Raw genomic sequence first — 15,605 nt, 5'->3', positions numbered from 1 at the left:
GATAATAATTTTAAGGCCGTAGACAGGAATGAACGTTCGATGGCTCAAATATAGTACAATAGTATGTATGTAATGAAAGTTAGGGTACAAGTCGGTTATCCTGGATTCAGCGGCAAACACTTTATTTTCAATCTATGTGTGTGTGTGTGTATTTTTTAATCTATGTAGGTATTGTTTCAAAAATGGTTCGATTTATTTCCGCGTTAGCAGCACATGACGATCAAATCTTGTCAAATATTAATTTTATATACAATCGATTAGTTAATATACAAAAATACAAGATTAAATTTAAATAACTCCCCTGAAAATTAATAAATAATATTTTTAATAGAAACGCTAATCGTTTTTCGTCGTTTATTGCGTCTAAACCGAGATTTTTCGATTTTAATTACATGCTTTCTAACCTCTAAATCAGCGATACTCAGCCTCCGGCCCGCGGGCCACATGCGGCCCTTTAAACTTTTATGTGCGGCCCGAAACACATTTATTATCAGGAATTTCGTATATCTTTAGATTCGTTTCGACTTTTTCGACACCCGAAGAGGATTGTCATTATGGTACACATCAGATCTGGTATAAGAGTGTTGCTATTGCACACGATTAATTAAAAAAAACACGCATAATTTTTAAAATCTCAAAAATGTTTTGTAAAAAAGAGGGGGTTTCATGATTTTTTTTCGTCACACCAGTAGTGATGCGGCCCGCGTTACTTTACAAATATATGTATTTGGCCCGAAGAAAAAAAAGGTTGAGTATCATTGCTCTAAATCGATGTTTTTTAAATTTGAAAAAAAAGATATAAGGATATAATAAATTCCAATTTCCGTTTAGCGTTTCCCTAGGTAATAGATTTTCGTACATTTTTATCGTAATTTTGATAATAAAACTCACGTCATTCATTCTTGCCACCCGATATAAATGTACCAAATTTGACACGTATTTTTGGAATACAGAACTCCCCGATACTTTTAAATTTTTTATTTTATTTTTCTCATTACTTTTGAATATATATTTACCGATTAATAAACTTTTCAAGCTATTTTTCGATAACAACCTTACCTAGAGAAATCACCTTAAATACAATTATTGATTCGTTGATACATAAATTCTGTCGCTTAACCTATTCGCTGCGTCCAACGTAACTGGTGCGTTGCCTATCAGGTGGCCATTAGATATAATTAGCATGTTATTTAAATGTGGTAATTAAATAGTTAATAAATATGTATAATTTAGTAAGTAAATATATACTTGATTTTAGTTATAAATAAAACCATAATTTGCTAGTACAAATTTCCCAAAAAAACTTATTTTTACGGAATACCTGTTTTAATTTTTACCATTTGTATGTATATGCAGTATTATAATCCGCCGTTTTCACTAATTGGACACTTGGTTTTTGGGGTGGCGGATTGCTGAGAGAGTATTAAACTGTCATTTTCACACCTCTGTCATAATCAGGGTCAAACAATTCACACAGCTAGACCGGCACCCATTTATGAACTGACAAATTGCAGCAGCAGAAGAGGCAGCGAGTAGAAATGACAGTAGAAAAGAGTCTGACACGGGATGCATCAAAACTATTTGAAAGAATCATTTCAGCCTAGTACCGAACCGCCTTTGGACCCCTTTGACATACGTGTGGAAGCCTTACTCTTGAATAACCCCCGAGTCATACTTAAACTGGCATAGAAAAAGATTTTTTGATTTTCATTAATTTTGTTTCCGATCATAGATGTGCCTACCGAATTGGGTCATAAAATGTCAGGATTATTTTTATTACCTTCTAAAAATAAGTAATTTTTGATTTTTTAAGAAAAGTCTGTCACAATTTTCAATGACTGGCTCATGAAATAGTGTACTTTATTACGATTTATTGAATATTTTTGTATGCCAGGGACTCTGATTTCGAATTACGAAATTCGAATTAAAGGTATGATTTTATATGAAAATAATGTTCAAGGGACTTTTTTTCAGGAAAATTTCGAATTACGGCGAATTTCGAAGTATCAGTGTTCTTACTAACGAGGTTTTACTGTGGTTGATTGATACGTCATCGATGTCTATATGGAAAGGTTGAAAAACGCTGCTTTTTCATGATAATCCAATTAATCTTGTTTGCAAATCTTCAATAATTCCAACAAACTTAATTAATAATCGAATCTTAAATACAGAATAAAATATGTAGCATCTAATCAAGATATTTTATATAATATAATGTCATATTCCATAATTATTTATGATTTAAAATTGGATTCGTAGTATTGACACGAATAACATTTTTGGTAAAACAAAAAAATGTCAACCGAGATGTACCGGCTCACATAGAAAAGCTGATTTTTAAAATGCGATATCGTTGCCATTCGATTACATCATCATCAGGGGTGTTACAAGGTATTTTAGCGCCCGGGGCAGTAATGAAAAATGCGCCCCTTATGTAATTCAAAACTCACAGGTTGAACACTGTGAACGTTCACTGCCGACTTGTAAAGATTAATATAAATGTGGATTGAAACGAAATTTACAAAACGACGAATGTCGGGCAGGGCGGAGTGTTCTCTGCGCGTGTTCGTCGGTGAATTGGTGAGAGGAGCACAGGCGGAGAGGACCGCGGGGCGACTGCGCGGCAGCATAGCGCGCCACTGCGCCGAACCCATCGCCTGGAGGGAGCTGCACGTCTCGCCGCTCACGCCTGCCACCAACAGGACCCTCTTCAAGGTACGCTCCTCTTCCCTCTCACTCCTTTAATGGGCTTCGGCGAGTATTCTTTATCTTGTTATCTGTTTTACTGTTATCCTCTTATCACTGCTAATAAAGCATAACATAACAACCTAGATTTTGGCACAAATTAACAAATTTGGTGCACGAGTAGTAACACAGTAAGGCAGACGGCTCTCGTGGTGCTGTGCGTAAGGCGCTTGTCTTCCACCCGAGAGTTCTGGGTTCGATTCCCAGTCAGGACATAATATTTATGTGTTTTTTTCAAAGCCTGGGTGTTTGTGATTGTTCAAAATTACTAACAACCACCTTGTACGAAAAAGCAACGACATGGTTATTAATAATTCAAAAAAAAACAGGCAGACAGCATCATCATCGCCTAGCTATGGGAGTGAATCTCGTAATACCTATTTTTAATAACACTATATTACTTTCAATGGTACGGCTCTCAGTATGTACCGTCAGCCGTTTCCTTGGGTCCTTCGGGTTTCGCGGGGCCGGAGGAGTAAATTTTTGTACCTTGTGCTTCTTCGAAACAGCATTTGACAATTATTCTTCCATATTTTTCTAAACAAGGCATGTAGCGGGGAAACGGCGTGTAATTGCATGATATCTGAATACATCACTGTTTGGTTTTCTGCGATTTTGAATTTGGTTCTGATTATGTTTAGGTTTCCGATGGAGAATTCAGGCATTAATTTCATGTTGTAGATTTGGTATCAATATTTATTTTAAAAATATTTATGATTGTTAAATTTTTACCAATTTGCACAACGCCCACATGGCTGAGCGGCTACTGCGTCGGTTTATTGTACCACGGGTCCCACGTTGGAATCCCAGATCTGGCAAATTCACATGTTTTTCAATGTGTGTTTGGACCCAGAGTGTGGACCTAATAAGTTGAGCAAGCGGTTAACATCCATTTCTCGTAAAAAAAATCTTTGAATACATTCTCCACTCTGTGGAGGACCATATTATGATCTTTCTAGGATCAAACATGGTTAATAAAAATAATTAATTGTATAGTATTTTTACGAGACATTTTTTTTAAATTATCACACAGAAACAAATAACTCAATTGAACTAATCAGTCTGAATGGGTCGCCATCAATAATAAAACGAAAGTCTCCGAAACACTTATAAGTAACTCGGTTTCTATCTCTACAAAGAAGAATAAAAACAATGAATCGTAAGCTATGATCGTAAGATAAGATGTTAGAAAAAGTATTAGGATGTGAAAAAAAATGCTCTTTACAAAATAGTAAGAGACATGAGAAAACAAAACCAATTATGTAATGGCAAAAAATGTTTTACCAATATATAATAGTTTGTTCACCAAACATGTTCCTTTTTTCCAGATATAAACACTCCTTTTTCTAAAAAATTTATTACAAACATTCAGAAAGAGGAAACCTTAGTATGTACCAATGTAACAATATAACCTGTAGTCAGTAGTGTGTTTATGTTGCTGTTACTAAATACTAATATCAACAATAATAGCTGCGCTGTAGAATTTCTGTCAGATATAAGGTATGTCAACTAGTCACCCGTTCCCACCGCGTTGTTACGATTTTCATACGGACACAGGAGCTATATTTAACACTTCAACACGCCAAACTTGTTAACTTTAAAATGAACAATGTGTCCATACTGCCGCGGCGATATGCATAGAGACTAAATGGAAATCATCTCTAGAACGTATATTGTGAACTGTTGCAGTGTGGTGTGACTTGCTGGGAGGAGTGCGAGGTGGCGTTGCGCAGCGCTCTGAAGCTGGGAGCGCTGGGGCCAGGCGCGGCCCGCTCCGCCCTGTCCCCCGCCCTCGCCGCACTACACTCGGCCGCGCGTCGCCGTATCGCGCACTACGCCCCGCGTGCCCGCAGTCATATTTGGCTCGCCGACCAAGACATCACTCGCTTTCTCAAGTATCTCTATCTTTCTCGCTTCTCTCCCGTTTCTATCCGTCCATTATAATTGTGAGGCATACGCACTCGTTTTATTAAATGTCAGAAAATTGTATAAAATGTCTAGGTATATTCACATTAATCATCACAATCAAAATGTGTTGTGTGTGGCACATGCTAACGTCCACTCCGCGGCGGGTGGTGTGGGCGCTGTTCGTTATGTATTTGAAAATATTGTTCCTCACCTGGAATCCATGAGAAATGCCAGGCCAAAAGACATTTAAATTAAGAGTCATCTGAAAGCCATTTCATTCAAGAGAGCAAATTTTCTAGTGCTCAAATTGTAATAAGCGGATGTAAAATATTCACGAAATGCGTTTCAGAGGACTGCCGAATTGGCAGCTGCTCAAGAATCCTCCCGGAAAAGGGAAGAGAGATGACCGAATCCTACCTGAGGTAACTGTATTGAATTTTTTCAAAGAACATATTTCATTTACATTATTTTCTGAATTCTGTCATTCTCACGATCGATCGTCACTTTGAATGTGTTTAACAAAATTGTTTAATGGCTCATTAATCTGTTGAGTTATCGATGTAGCTCATCAGCTTAACGTGGATATCTGTTTCAGGACATGAAGCCAAGCTTTGAACGTGAAGCAGAGATCTTGGGCTCGAGTCTGGGCGACAGCGACATCACCGAAAAGGAGATCATCACCAACGTGTCCACGCTGCTAGATGTGGCAGTCATGTGCGAGACCATGGTGAGTGCCCCGCTCATCTCCCTCTCCGCTCATCACATTTATTATCATGACGGCTTTTCTCTTCTCGGACTATAGTGATCAATTTTTCAGCTGAACGGCTTTTTAAAATTGTGATATCTTTATCATTATACGCGGTCACATGCTCATATTAAATTTTACTGTATATTGAATGATGGATTTAAGGTTAGAAGTTAGACTCTAAAAGCTGTAAGTTATATCCACACATTTATTAATAGCTTCTTCTTTCTTCTTTGCCCATATCCGCCCCTTAACTGGAGCATATGGACACCACGCGGCGCCTCCAATAATCCCTGTCGCTCGCCAGTCTTCTTGCTTCGTTCCAGGTCAAACCAGCAGCCCGTAGCTCCGCCGTATACACTCTGTAGATAGTATTTAGCGACCTTCCAGGACGCCGGAATCGGGTCGGCTTGAAGAACAGGCAAGCCAGGTTGAGGTTCTCTTCTGGCATCCGCAGCACGTGGCCGAGCCAGGTCCAACGTCGCTTCTTCACTCTCAGCGTGATGAGAGGCTGCTTGGTGCGTTCTCTTATCTCCTCGTTGCTCCTTAAGTCATACCGCCCCGCCGCACACCCAGTATCCGTCGTAAATATCTGTTTTCGAAGCTCAGTATACGGTTGCTCTGAGCCATGATTCGCTACCATAAAGCAGCACCGTCAGAATGCAAGCGTCAAATAGGCGGCATTTGATTTTGACGGAGTACAATCGTGAGTCCCAGACATTCCGCATCGAGTTGAATGTTGCTCCAGCCATTCCCATTCGGATAGCAAGCTCTTTCTGCAAAATGCCATCTCCCGTGATGTTTACCCCCAGCAGGTCGATTCCGAAACTAACGACTCGTGTGAAACATCATAGTTATTCGCAAAAGTGACGCAGGTTATCGAAATATGGCATGTCGAAACTTATCACTACCTGAATTAGTCATAATCCGTGTCGACATTATTGCCCATACCAAAGGGTACTCGTGACCAGAGACGGCCATACGACTTGAGTCTCTCTCTCTCTCTCTCTCGCATTGATGTCTCGCGCCGATACGTAGGTAGTTTAGTTTTGAACTGTCAAAGGTGAGGGACTAAACTGCAATCGGATACTATTATCTTATCTTTACTCACGAGAATAATTACATATTATTATTTTATATTTCGCCAAAGCATTGCTATATATTTGTATCGTTCACCCAATTATTGTAAAATATGTCAATCCCATAAATAGTTACTTTTGCTGCACTTTTAGGATCACGTAATCATCCGCGAAACAGATCAAATAATTATGCTAACTTATGTCAAAATGCTTTTTCACTCAGTGATGCACTATTTATACGTAATTTCCGGTTAAACAAAGAGCTTGTGAGATATATTTTACAAATTCTCACCCCATATAGGTATATTATCGTAAGTTTAATGTTACTATCTACAAGCGTGAAGAGTTTACAATGCGAAAAAATGAATATGGTTGTATGGGTGGATTAGACGATGTATGTTATATTTTGACACATTATGACGTTTATAATATTATATCCATGGAGAATTAAAAAGTCATAGGTAGGTATAATGTTGAGACGGACATAACCTCTCCTTTCTTTTGCTACTTTTGCACGACGAAGAACGTGAATTCATGTACCTATTTCCATGTTTATTTTGATATTTCGTTTCGTATGTGACAGTGACCTTGAAAACAAAACGTCAAAATGAATGAGTTCGCTCACGGAAAGAACACGGCAATTACCAATTTATAAACAATAAAGATTCACAATGTTACTTAATACTCTGTTATCTTGAGTTCAATTAATTATGTTACTGTTTTATAATGGTTTGTAATGAATAAATACCTACATAAAAATAAATGTTATTGAAGACACTGTGTTTATTTTGTTAAATCTTGTTTGACAGTGTAATAATATTATATGGTTTCGCATTTATGTAAGGTTATATTCTACGTACATATATCTATATCATATTATACTAAATCAATCGAATATTATAGGAATTATACACAAACATAACCAACAAAAATAATGATTTCGTTTGACATTTCATTTTTGACGTTTCATCTCGTACCATAGACATCGATTTTCTCGGTTTTGGCGATGTTGCCAACTGGTCACTCGCGAGTTAAAATAGTCCGTAGCGAGTGGCTTCAAAAATAGGTATTATGGTATACGGTATGAAACGGGCGATACTAACTTGTCATACCGCACAGTTTTCGACCACACGAGTCGATAGTTACGAATTCGGGCTGCAGGTACTTGAAGCTGTCGACGCTCTCGATGTTTTGTCCATCACTAATCAGAGGGAAATCTGGATCAGGACAGGTGCTATTACACAAGACGTTGGTTTTCTTCACGTTGATTTTCAAACCAACGCGAGATGAGTTGTTATGCAACCTGTTGATTGTCTCTTGAATGCCCTCGATTGGGGTGTCGAATAGAACAGCGTCATCGGCGTATTCCAGGTCGCATAGCTTCACCGTGGGGGTAACAGGTTTCTGTAGTATGAAGTCAAAGAGAATGATGAAGAGAAACTATCTAACTAATCTGAGTTATTGTGTAAGGACACAACCCTGTCTGACTCCGGTCGTGACCCCGAACCATTCTGTGACAGTGTCTCCAATTCTGACACAGCATTCGCTATTCTCGTGCAGGCTTTTGATTATGACAATGATCTTGGGAGGAATCCCGTATGCTCCCAGTATCATCCAGAGGGAGGGGCAGTGCGGACTGTCGAAAGCCTTCTCATAATCTACAAAGCAGCAAGCCATCGGACTGTTCAGCTTATGGCTCTGCTGGAGAAGACATCGAAGGTTATGGATTTGGTCTGCACATGCTCGAGCAGGTAGAAACCCAGCTTGAGGACGTGCATTATTGGGTTCCTTATTCTCATCAAGAGGATGTTTGCCAAAATCTTTCCCGAAACACTGAGTAGCATAATGCCTCGATAATTGTCGCAGCCAAGAGGGTCACCTTTTTTATGGTGTGATAATTTCACCGTTCACCCAGTCCCTTGGACAGCGCTCTTCTTCCCACACCTTTGTCATCAGATGAAACATAGGGTGCAGGTCTTAATGAATTCAGGATGAATCCCGTCTCCCCCCGGTGCCCTTCCGTTCTTGAGCCTTTTCACAGCGATTTTATATTGGCGTGGGCGGGCAATCAGAAATGTCGTTCGCTCGGGGAATGTCCAAAAGTAAAGCTTCCGCAGATATGTCGAAGGGATCCAAAGGGGGTGGGCGGTTCAGCACTCCGCAGAAATGATTCTTCCAAATCTTCCTGCCGCATTCTGTGTCAGACTCTATTGCTTCACTTGGGCCGCGAATGGCTCCGGGAGTCGGTGGTCGCCTGCCGCAGACTTCATGGGTGATTCGGAAGAGTTTCCTGGTGTCATTTCTGCTTGCTGCCTCCTCTGCCGCTTCAATTTGCCGGTTCATAAAATTGCACTTGTCCAACCGCACGGATCGTTTGACTACCCTGTCTTGGGTTTGGTAGTCAGTCCGGCGGTCTCGGTTCGGTCGGGGTCTGTCTACTCGTCTCTCGGGGCTTTCAGCCTGGCTCGTTTTCCTATTTCAACCCACGTTTCGTCAGACATGCTCTTTGACTGCTCACTCCTTCTGGTACCAAGGGTGGTACGGGCCGACGACACAATCGCACTCTTTATGAGGCTCCAGTCCGCCTCAATGAGGTCGGATTCAGATTTGTGCCGCTCGTAGATACGATCTACACTATCTCGTACAGCAGTTTCGAAGTCGATCCGAATTCTGCGGCGTCGGAGCTTCTCAACGTTAATTTGTTCGCGCTTTGGTGGCCTCGCCTGGCGACTGAGTTTTACTCGGATGTTTCCAATGAGTAACTCATGATCGCTATGGATATCCGCGCCTCTGTAAGTACGCACGTCGAGAAGTTCCTTTCGGTGCTTCAAGCTGTCCAAGAAGTGGTCAATCTGCGTCCTAGTGCGTCCATCAGGAGACGTCCACGTATATTTGTGGGGAAAAACAGTGCCTCCGATAGCGAGCTCGTTCAGAGTGGCGAATTCTACGAGTCGCTCACCATTGTCGTTGGGGTCACTGAGACCCAAGTTTGAAACCAGGAGACCTACGAGTTTTTAAAATTCGTCAATAGATGGACAACATACTAGTCTAGAAAACTTTAGAGAAGTTTAGAGTTGATTTAAAAGGTTTTTTTGTTTAAATTTTGTCGAACAAACTTCATTTTTCCCTAATATAGGACTTACGAGGTCTTAATTAATAGTAGGGTGACATTATGTTAAATTTATTTTACGAAAAAATTGTTTTAACAGGTTCATGTACTGATGACAGCTTTATTTCTGGATTTAATGGGTGAGTCAAGTTGCCGACTCCAGGACGTACAAGGCTTGATACATAAGGAACAATTCCCTGCTTTCCATACTTTCATATAGAATTGACCCCCCCCTCCCTCATGTATGTCGCATTTGAGACTTCCGACTGAGGCACCTGAATTTATATGAGAAAACATTTCAGGAGTGGCTGGCCAACAAGATGGAGAAGTGGAGCGAGGGAGCGGACTCGAAGCGAGATGCGCTACACGCCGAATTGACCCACTCCGCCGCTCTCTTCCGGGACCTAGCTGACAATTGCATTTTGCTTCTTCATCTCGAGGTGAAGCTCTCTGTCTTTCTTATTTTCCTATTACCTTTCTCTGTACCTATGTAACCGTGTCAACCGATGCATATTCTCTTTTCCTGTAGCCATCATTTGTTGGTGAAAAAAAAAAGAACGTCCAAAGGGCGATACTGCAGCAATGGCTCAAATTAGCATTATTTATTATTTATTAATTATAGCATTATTATTTTAGCATTATATTATTTATTAATTATAGCATTTTGATTCCATATCAGTATTCATAATGTATCGTAATAGAAAAACAGATTGAAGCTATTTAAGATCTGGTGGACCATAGACAACTCGATCATAATTATGACAGGCTTTCTGCATAGTGTTTTGTGATAAGGAAATTTTAGTTATGACAGATGGTTCTGCATGGGCTTTTAGTTTAGATAATTTACTGTGTGCATTTATTTTGTCAACACATTGACTGTGTATAAAATATTCAAATGCTGAAAAATCGGCTATTATTGCAATCCCAAAGCTTTGTCAATAATTAAAAACTATCACCGATTATTATTGACACTGTACACAGGTCTAGACCGTTTCGAACTGTTTACAATCTGCTTGTTAGCTTGTTCAATGATGACACTGGTCGAGTTCACAAGCAGATTGTAAATTCGCCAACAAGCAGCTTGTAAAGTAGCTCAATGTCATCGCGCCTTTACATAAATCTATCTTATGCATTGAAAATTCAGCATTTTTATGACACCTTTAGTGAATAATTGTAATAAGGGAATATTGTATCTAGACTATGGATCAAAATCCATGATGTACATGTTTTGTAAACGGCACTTTTTTTACTGTTTTTGAAGTTCGCAAATGCTCTGCAGAATCTACAAATTGAACGATCCATTATTGTAGATACTGTCACACTGACAGCCAAGCAGCCATTTGCAATTACGCAGTGACGTCACATTGTTTACATTTTTTATAGAAGTCAAACAGCTTTTTAAGATTTTTTTTTTAATAAGCCGTGCATTGATACACCCTTGTTACAGGCGGGCTTCTCCCGGTGTAAAATAATCATTTAGTAGTCATAAGTCGAAACGTAACCCTGACCTCTAGAAACGGCTTCATAAAACATCTAATCTGATTCCTTGCTCAACTACGTAATTTTTTTTTTCTTATTATTCATGAGTCAAGGCCTTCGTCCGGTGCGTGAAAATCACTTACTGGGCGGAAGTGTAATTAAGATAGATTTTAAAGTGTAAATGATGATGGATGAAAGAGATAATTTTAAGTTTAAATATAAGTACTTAATCATATATAATAAATTTTGCCGCGCTTGCCGGCAACGTTCAAATTTCCACGCACCTGCGCCGGGGTGGTCCTCGTGATTCGTCAAATCAAAAACATCACGCGATAAAATTTGGCCAATCACGAGAGTCCTTTTTGTTGGACGGCGTGGGTACGCGAAGTTTGAAAAAGAAAAAGAAAGGAGTGAGCGTCCCTTTTCCAACATGTACGGACCTGCGAAACTTATTGTTAAAACAAAATATGTAAACGTGTAAAGAAAAGGTAAAATATAAGATAATACTAAGTTACGCACGAGACAGACGTGGTTTCATTTAATTTCTCCTCAATTTAAAATAATTTTTTTGTGAATCCGGGGTTCGATGGACACCTGAGCTAGCCGCTGGAACCCCGGGTATCTCAGCATCCACTGATTACCTTCAATGCGATTTGAGATTGCATGCATACGGATACAGCTGTGAAATGTTTGCCAAAATTCATAAAATTTGTTTACAGCGGTTTCTGCTAAATCGATGAATGAACCGTAATAGTCTTCACAGAAATTAATCCGAAAGAAATTGTATTGAAAACAGAAACGTTACAGAATTTCAACAAAAAAAACTTTTTTTAAAGGTTTCCGAGTATCTGAGCTTTGGAAGTGGAAATGCTCAACAAAATGCCCGTTTAGTTTGAAAATTACGATCAGCTGAATCGTCATTTATCCCTAGTCTTTCTCCAATCCGCCGGAGAAATGCAGAGTGACAAATATCGATACAGCTCTCTTTTTAGGTGAGGATGCAGTGTTTCCATTATCTGGGGCGGCCGGGCGCGGTGGCAAGCGGAGCGGCGGGGGTAAGCGCCTCTTCACGGTTGGCCGCCGACTCCCCGGCTGCAGCGCTGGCCCGCACACTTCAGTCTTTCACCGAACGTGCTACGCCTCTTCTGCACCGCAGGACTATGAATGTAAGTTGTACACATATTTCTGTTATCTTGCAAGTGTTCTTTGTCTAGGAATATTTCATCTAAAAATTTGATTCTGGTTTCCGGTATATAAATTCTCAGAATCGATATTCCGAAGAAAAATGTGTCACAGATAGAGTGACATCATTTGTTATAAGCGGTAGCTGCCACTCTAACATAGTGCGAGTGCATTAAAGTTCATTCCTTACAATTTACTGAAGTCAAACTTATTTGGCTTACTGCCCCTTCTCAACGCACCCCTGGAAATCTACATTTTTTAAACTTTAACCGATCAAACAAACAAAAAGAGGAATCGACAAATTGGCGTTTATTTATGTACCTATTAAATTAACATAATGCAATACAATTAGTAATTAAATCAGTAACCGGTTAAAGTAAAGTGCCGACCATAAGCAGAATTGCCTTAGTATTACATTGAAACCCTGACTTTATCTTTTTGAAGGGACTGACAAAAAACAACATTAATGAGGGTATTGAAAAATAAAAAAGCGTTCAAATTGGTTTGGTACATATTTTTGGCTTGTTTATAAATATATAAAACTCATTCAATATTAAAATTGATATGAAAGTTTCAATTATTTTGACATTTGAACACAGACCCGTGTACCCGTCTATAGTCGCCAACACCTGACACGGGACTGTAAAACAGCATTTTAGGGTTTCCATTCTCGCATATAAAGTATATTAGTCTATGCTCACTCGCATCATTCATGAATATTTAATTTGACTAAACTATTTATGATTACATTTACCAATAGAAGACCAACTAAGAAGTTGCAAAGGTGCAGAAAATAGAGCTAGAAGGACATTTCACACAGGAAAGGCGAATAATCTCAATCATATGGTCTTTAAACTCAAAGTTTAAAATACTAATTGATGAAAAATGTATTTTACTACAAATTTAATATTACGGAGATTGTATGAAAAAAATCCTTAAAATTTTAACCTAAGTATTGTCTAATTGTACAAAAAAAACTATTGAAGTTTCGCAAATGATCGAACCATGGGACAATTAAGGAATTTAAAAATTTAGCAAAGATTTCATTAAATTGAGAAATTATGCAAAATGATTATATTACACTATTTACGTAATTCTATAGAAACATCAACCAAATGGACGGGGATGAGATAATAGAGAAAAACAAATACTCTTCTAGTAGCAACAGCCAAGGCACAACCTGTTCTAGAGAGCCAGACAAGAAGAATTCTATCCAATGATACAAAAGCAGCTAAATAAGTTATTTCTACAAAAAAAACTGTCCAATTAGATTGTATTCCGACAAACTTATATTTATACTTTCCATTAAGCATTTAAATAATTCCCTGTGACAATTTAGATACTTTCATATTGATTATTTTAATACTTACCAAAAATATTTTTTTTTTGTACCCACGATGGCCGTGCGGCTTAAGCGTCGACCTATAGCGTCATGGGTCCCAGGTTTGAATCCTGGGTCTGACAAGTACACATTGTTTTTCAATTTGTGTATGAGTCAGACTATGGACCTAATAGGTTGAGCAAGTGGCTAACATCCATTTCTCATAAAAAAATCTGTTAATACAAACCTCCACTCTGTGGAGGCCCATATGATCTTATTAGGATCGGATATGGTCGAAGAAGATAATCACTAATTTACCACTATTTTTATTAAAATACTTGCTGTTTTTACATATACAGTCGAACTTGGTTATTACGAGGAAGATGGGACCGACTGAATTTTTTCGTGCCACGTTTTATATAAGCATAGAACATAAAAAATCTGAAAACCATCGTAAAAATCCCCGAAACAAGCATGGCATTCATAAATTACAAAAGAAGTTGTTTATTGTAATGAGCCGCTGGCGCTGGTAGGTACCTACTGACTTCACAAAGCTTGGATTTTTTTTACATACAACTTCAACCATATGCGTGGATACTTTTTGAATATTGTCAGCGAAAACACCAATTAGGTACTGAAACGTAATCTGATCCTGGCGGCATCGGTAACTGCTCTGTTGTATTTTATTGCTTATAGCTTGTTATAAAAGTGAATAAATGTATGGAGAAAATCATAAACTAAAATATCAACAAATGTTTCCTCATTACATCCGAGATCTCGCTATTTCCGTGATCGTAATAACCGAGTACGACTGTATATAATATACTTACCGAATAATTGGAAGCCATGTTAAAATCAACTTGAATCAATTTCTGCACAAAAACATCTTAGCACAAAAAATATTGAATTGTGAACTTGGAAATAGACACCTGTTACCTGTCCTTTCGTATCAAACTCAATGGTGAGTACATCCAAAGGTCTATAAGATCATCGGGTACAGTTGAACAGGTGTATCGCCTGGATCTGAAAATGGACTGCGATAAACTTGTAGCAGAATAGCAGACTAAAAGAGTATGGGTAACAACATGCTTACAGTACTTGATGGAGGGGCTGGGTGAGATGATGTCGGGGGCAGTGGTGGCAGGGTGGCGAGGGCGTGGGCGGGGGGCATCACCGGAGCGGGCAGCACGACAGTTGGAGCCGCTGCGTCACGCTCTAGCGGCGGCGCGTGTGTCGGCGGACGGTCTACATCGAGCCGCACTCTACCTCAACATGCTCAACATGTCTCACGAGGTAACCCTCTTCTCATGTTCCATTATTTTTGTGTACTGCCTTTTTTATACCGACCACCGATCGCACTCATAAAAACTTTAGTGTGTGAGAGTGATCCTCTCTTTTCATTGCAGGAAATCCTGGCACTGGTGGCAGAAAAGGGCGCAATATTCTCTGAACTGGAGTACATGAATGCCTTTCAGGTGATCGCTAAATCCAGAAATTTGCCTGACTCTCTTCTCAAGACCAATATGACCAAGTTGTCCAATATTCTGGGAAACGTTGGCGTGACAGTTTAGCCGGTGACCATCTACGATTCGAGTGCGTTCCGCTAATAGTGAAATCATTAAACTCTGCAATGTGTCAATAATACTTTTCATTCATTTTTAGCAAAGAATGTATTATGTACTCCTACATTATGTTGTCCAATACGGAATCTCTTAAATTCTTTATTGTCACAGGATAAGAGTGATGAAAATTATATATGTATAAATATCATCACATCTATATTCGTGACATAATTGAATTGTTTTGGACCGATATAATTAAGATGTCTTAAGAGGTATCAGATGGTTTAGAGATCGCTTTGGTAATCAATATGCGTTCAAATCTAGAGCAAGAAACCGAAGGGTTGATTGAGTAGCTAACAACCGGTATGATAAAAATGATCAAAGCCCGATATGTACATATAATAGTCCACTCTGTGGAGGTACATTTGCTGTGTTAGAAAACCAAAGCCACCACCAGCCACCGCTAAAGATTAAA

At 39.1% G+C, this 15,605-nt stretch overlaps 1 protein-coding gene across 1 annotated transcript in view; it reads left to right on the top strand.

Annotated features, from left to right (window-relative positions):
• The window catches only part of Sec8 (exocyst complex component secretory 8), a 29,791-nt gene extending 14,519 nt beyond the window's left edge, over nt 1–15,272 (top strand). Inside the window, exons 10-17 of the mRNA XM_085952088.1 lie at nt 2,544–2,715; nt 4,435–4,640; nt 5,003–5,075; nt 5,249–5,380; nt 9,889–10,026; nt 12,058–12,231; nt 14,664–14,861; nt 14,975–15,272. Coding sequence (XP_085808214.1) covers nt 2,544–2,715; nt 4,435–4,640; nt 5,003–5,075; nt 5,249–5,380; nt 9,889–10,026; nt 12,058–12,231; nt 14,664–14,861; nt 14,975–15,139 — 1,258 coding nt within the window. The 3' untranslated portion in view covers nt 15,140–15,272. The remainder of the gene's footprint in view (nt 1–2,543; nt 2,716–4,434; nt 4,641–5,002; nt 5,076–5,248; nt 5,381–9,888; nt 10,027–12,057; nt 12,232–14,663; nt 14,862–14,974) is intronic.
• The last annotated feature ends 333 nt before the right edge of the window (nt 15,273–15,605 follow it).

The sequence above is a fragment of the Rhyacophila brunnea genome, unplaced genomic scaffold (genome assembly GCF_057557595.1).
Source record: "Rhyacophila brunnea isolate RB1 unplaced genomic scaffold, BYU_Rbru_1.0 scaffold_3, whole genome shotgun sequence".
Lineage (NCBI taxonomy): Eukaryota > Metazoa > Arthropoda > Insecta > Trichoptera > Rhyacophilidae > Rhyacophila > Rhyacophila brunnea.
The sequence above is the reverse complement of the archived record's forward strand: the minus strand, read 5'-3'. Positions and strand labels throughout refer to the sequence as shown.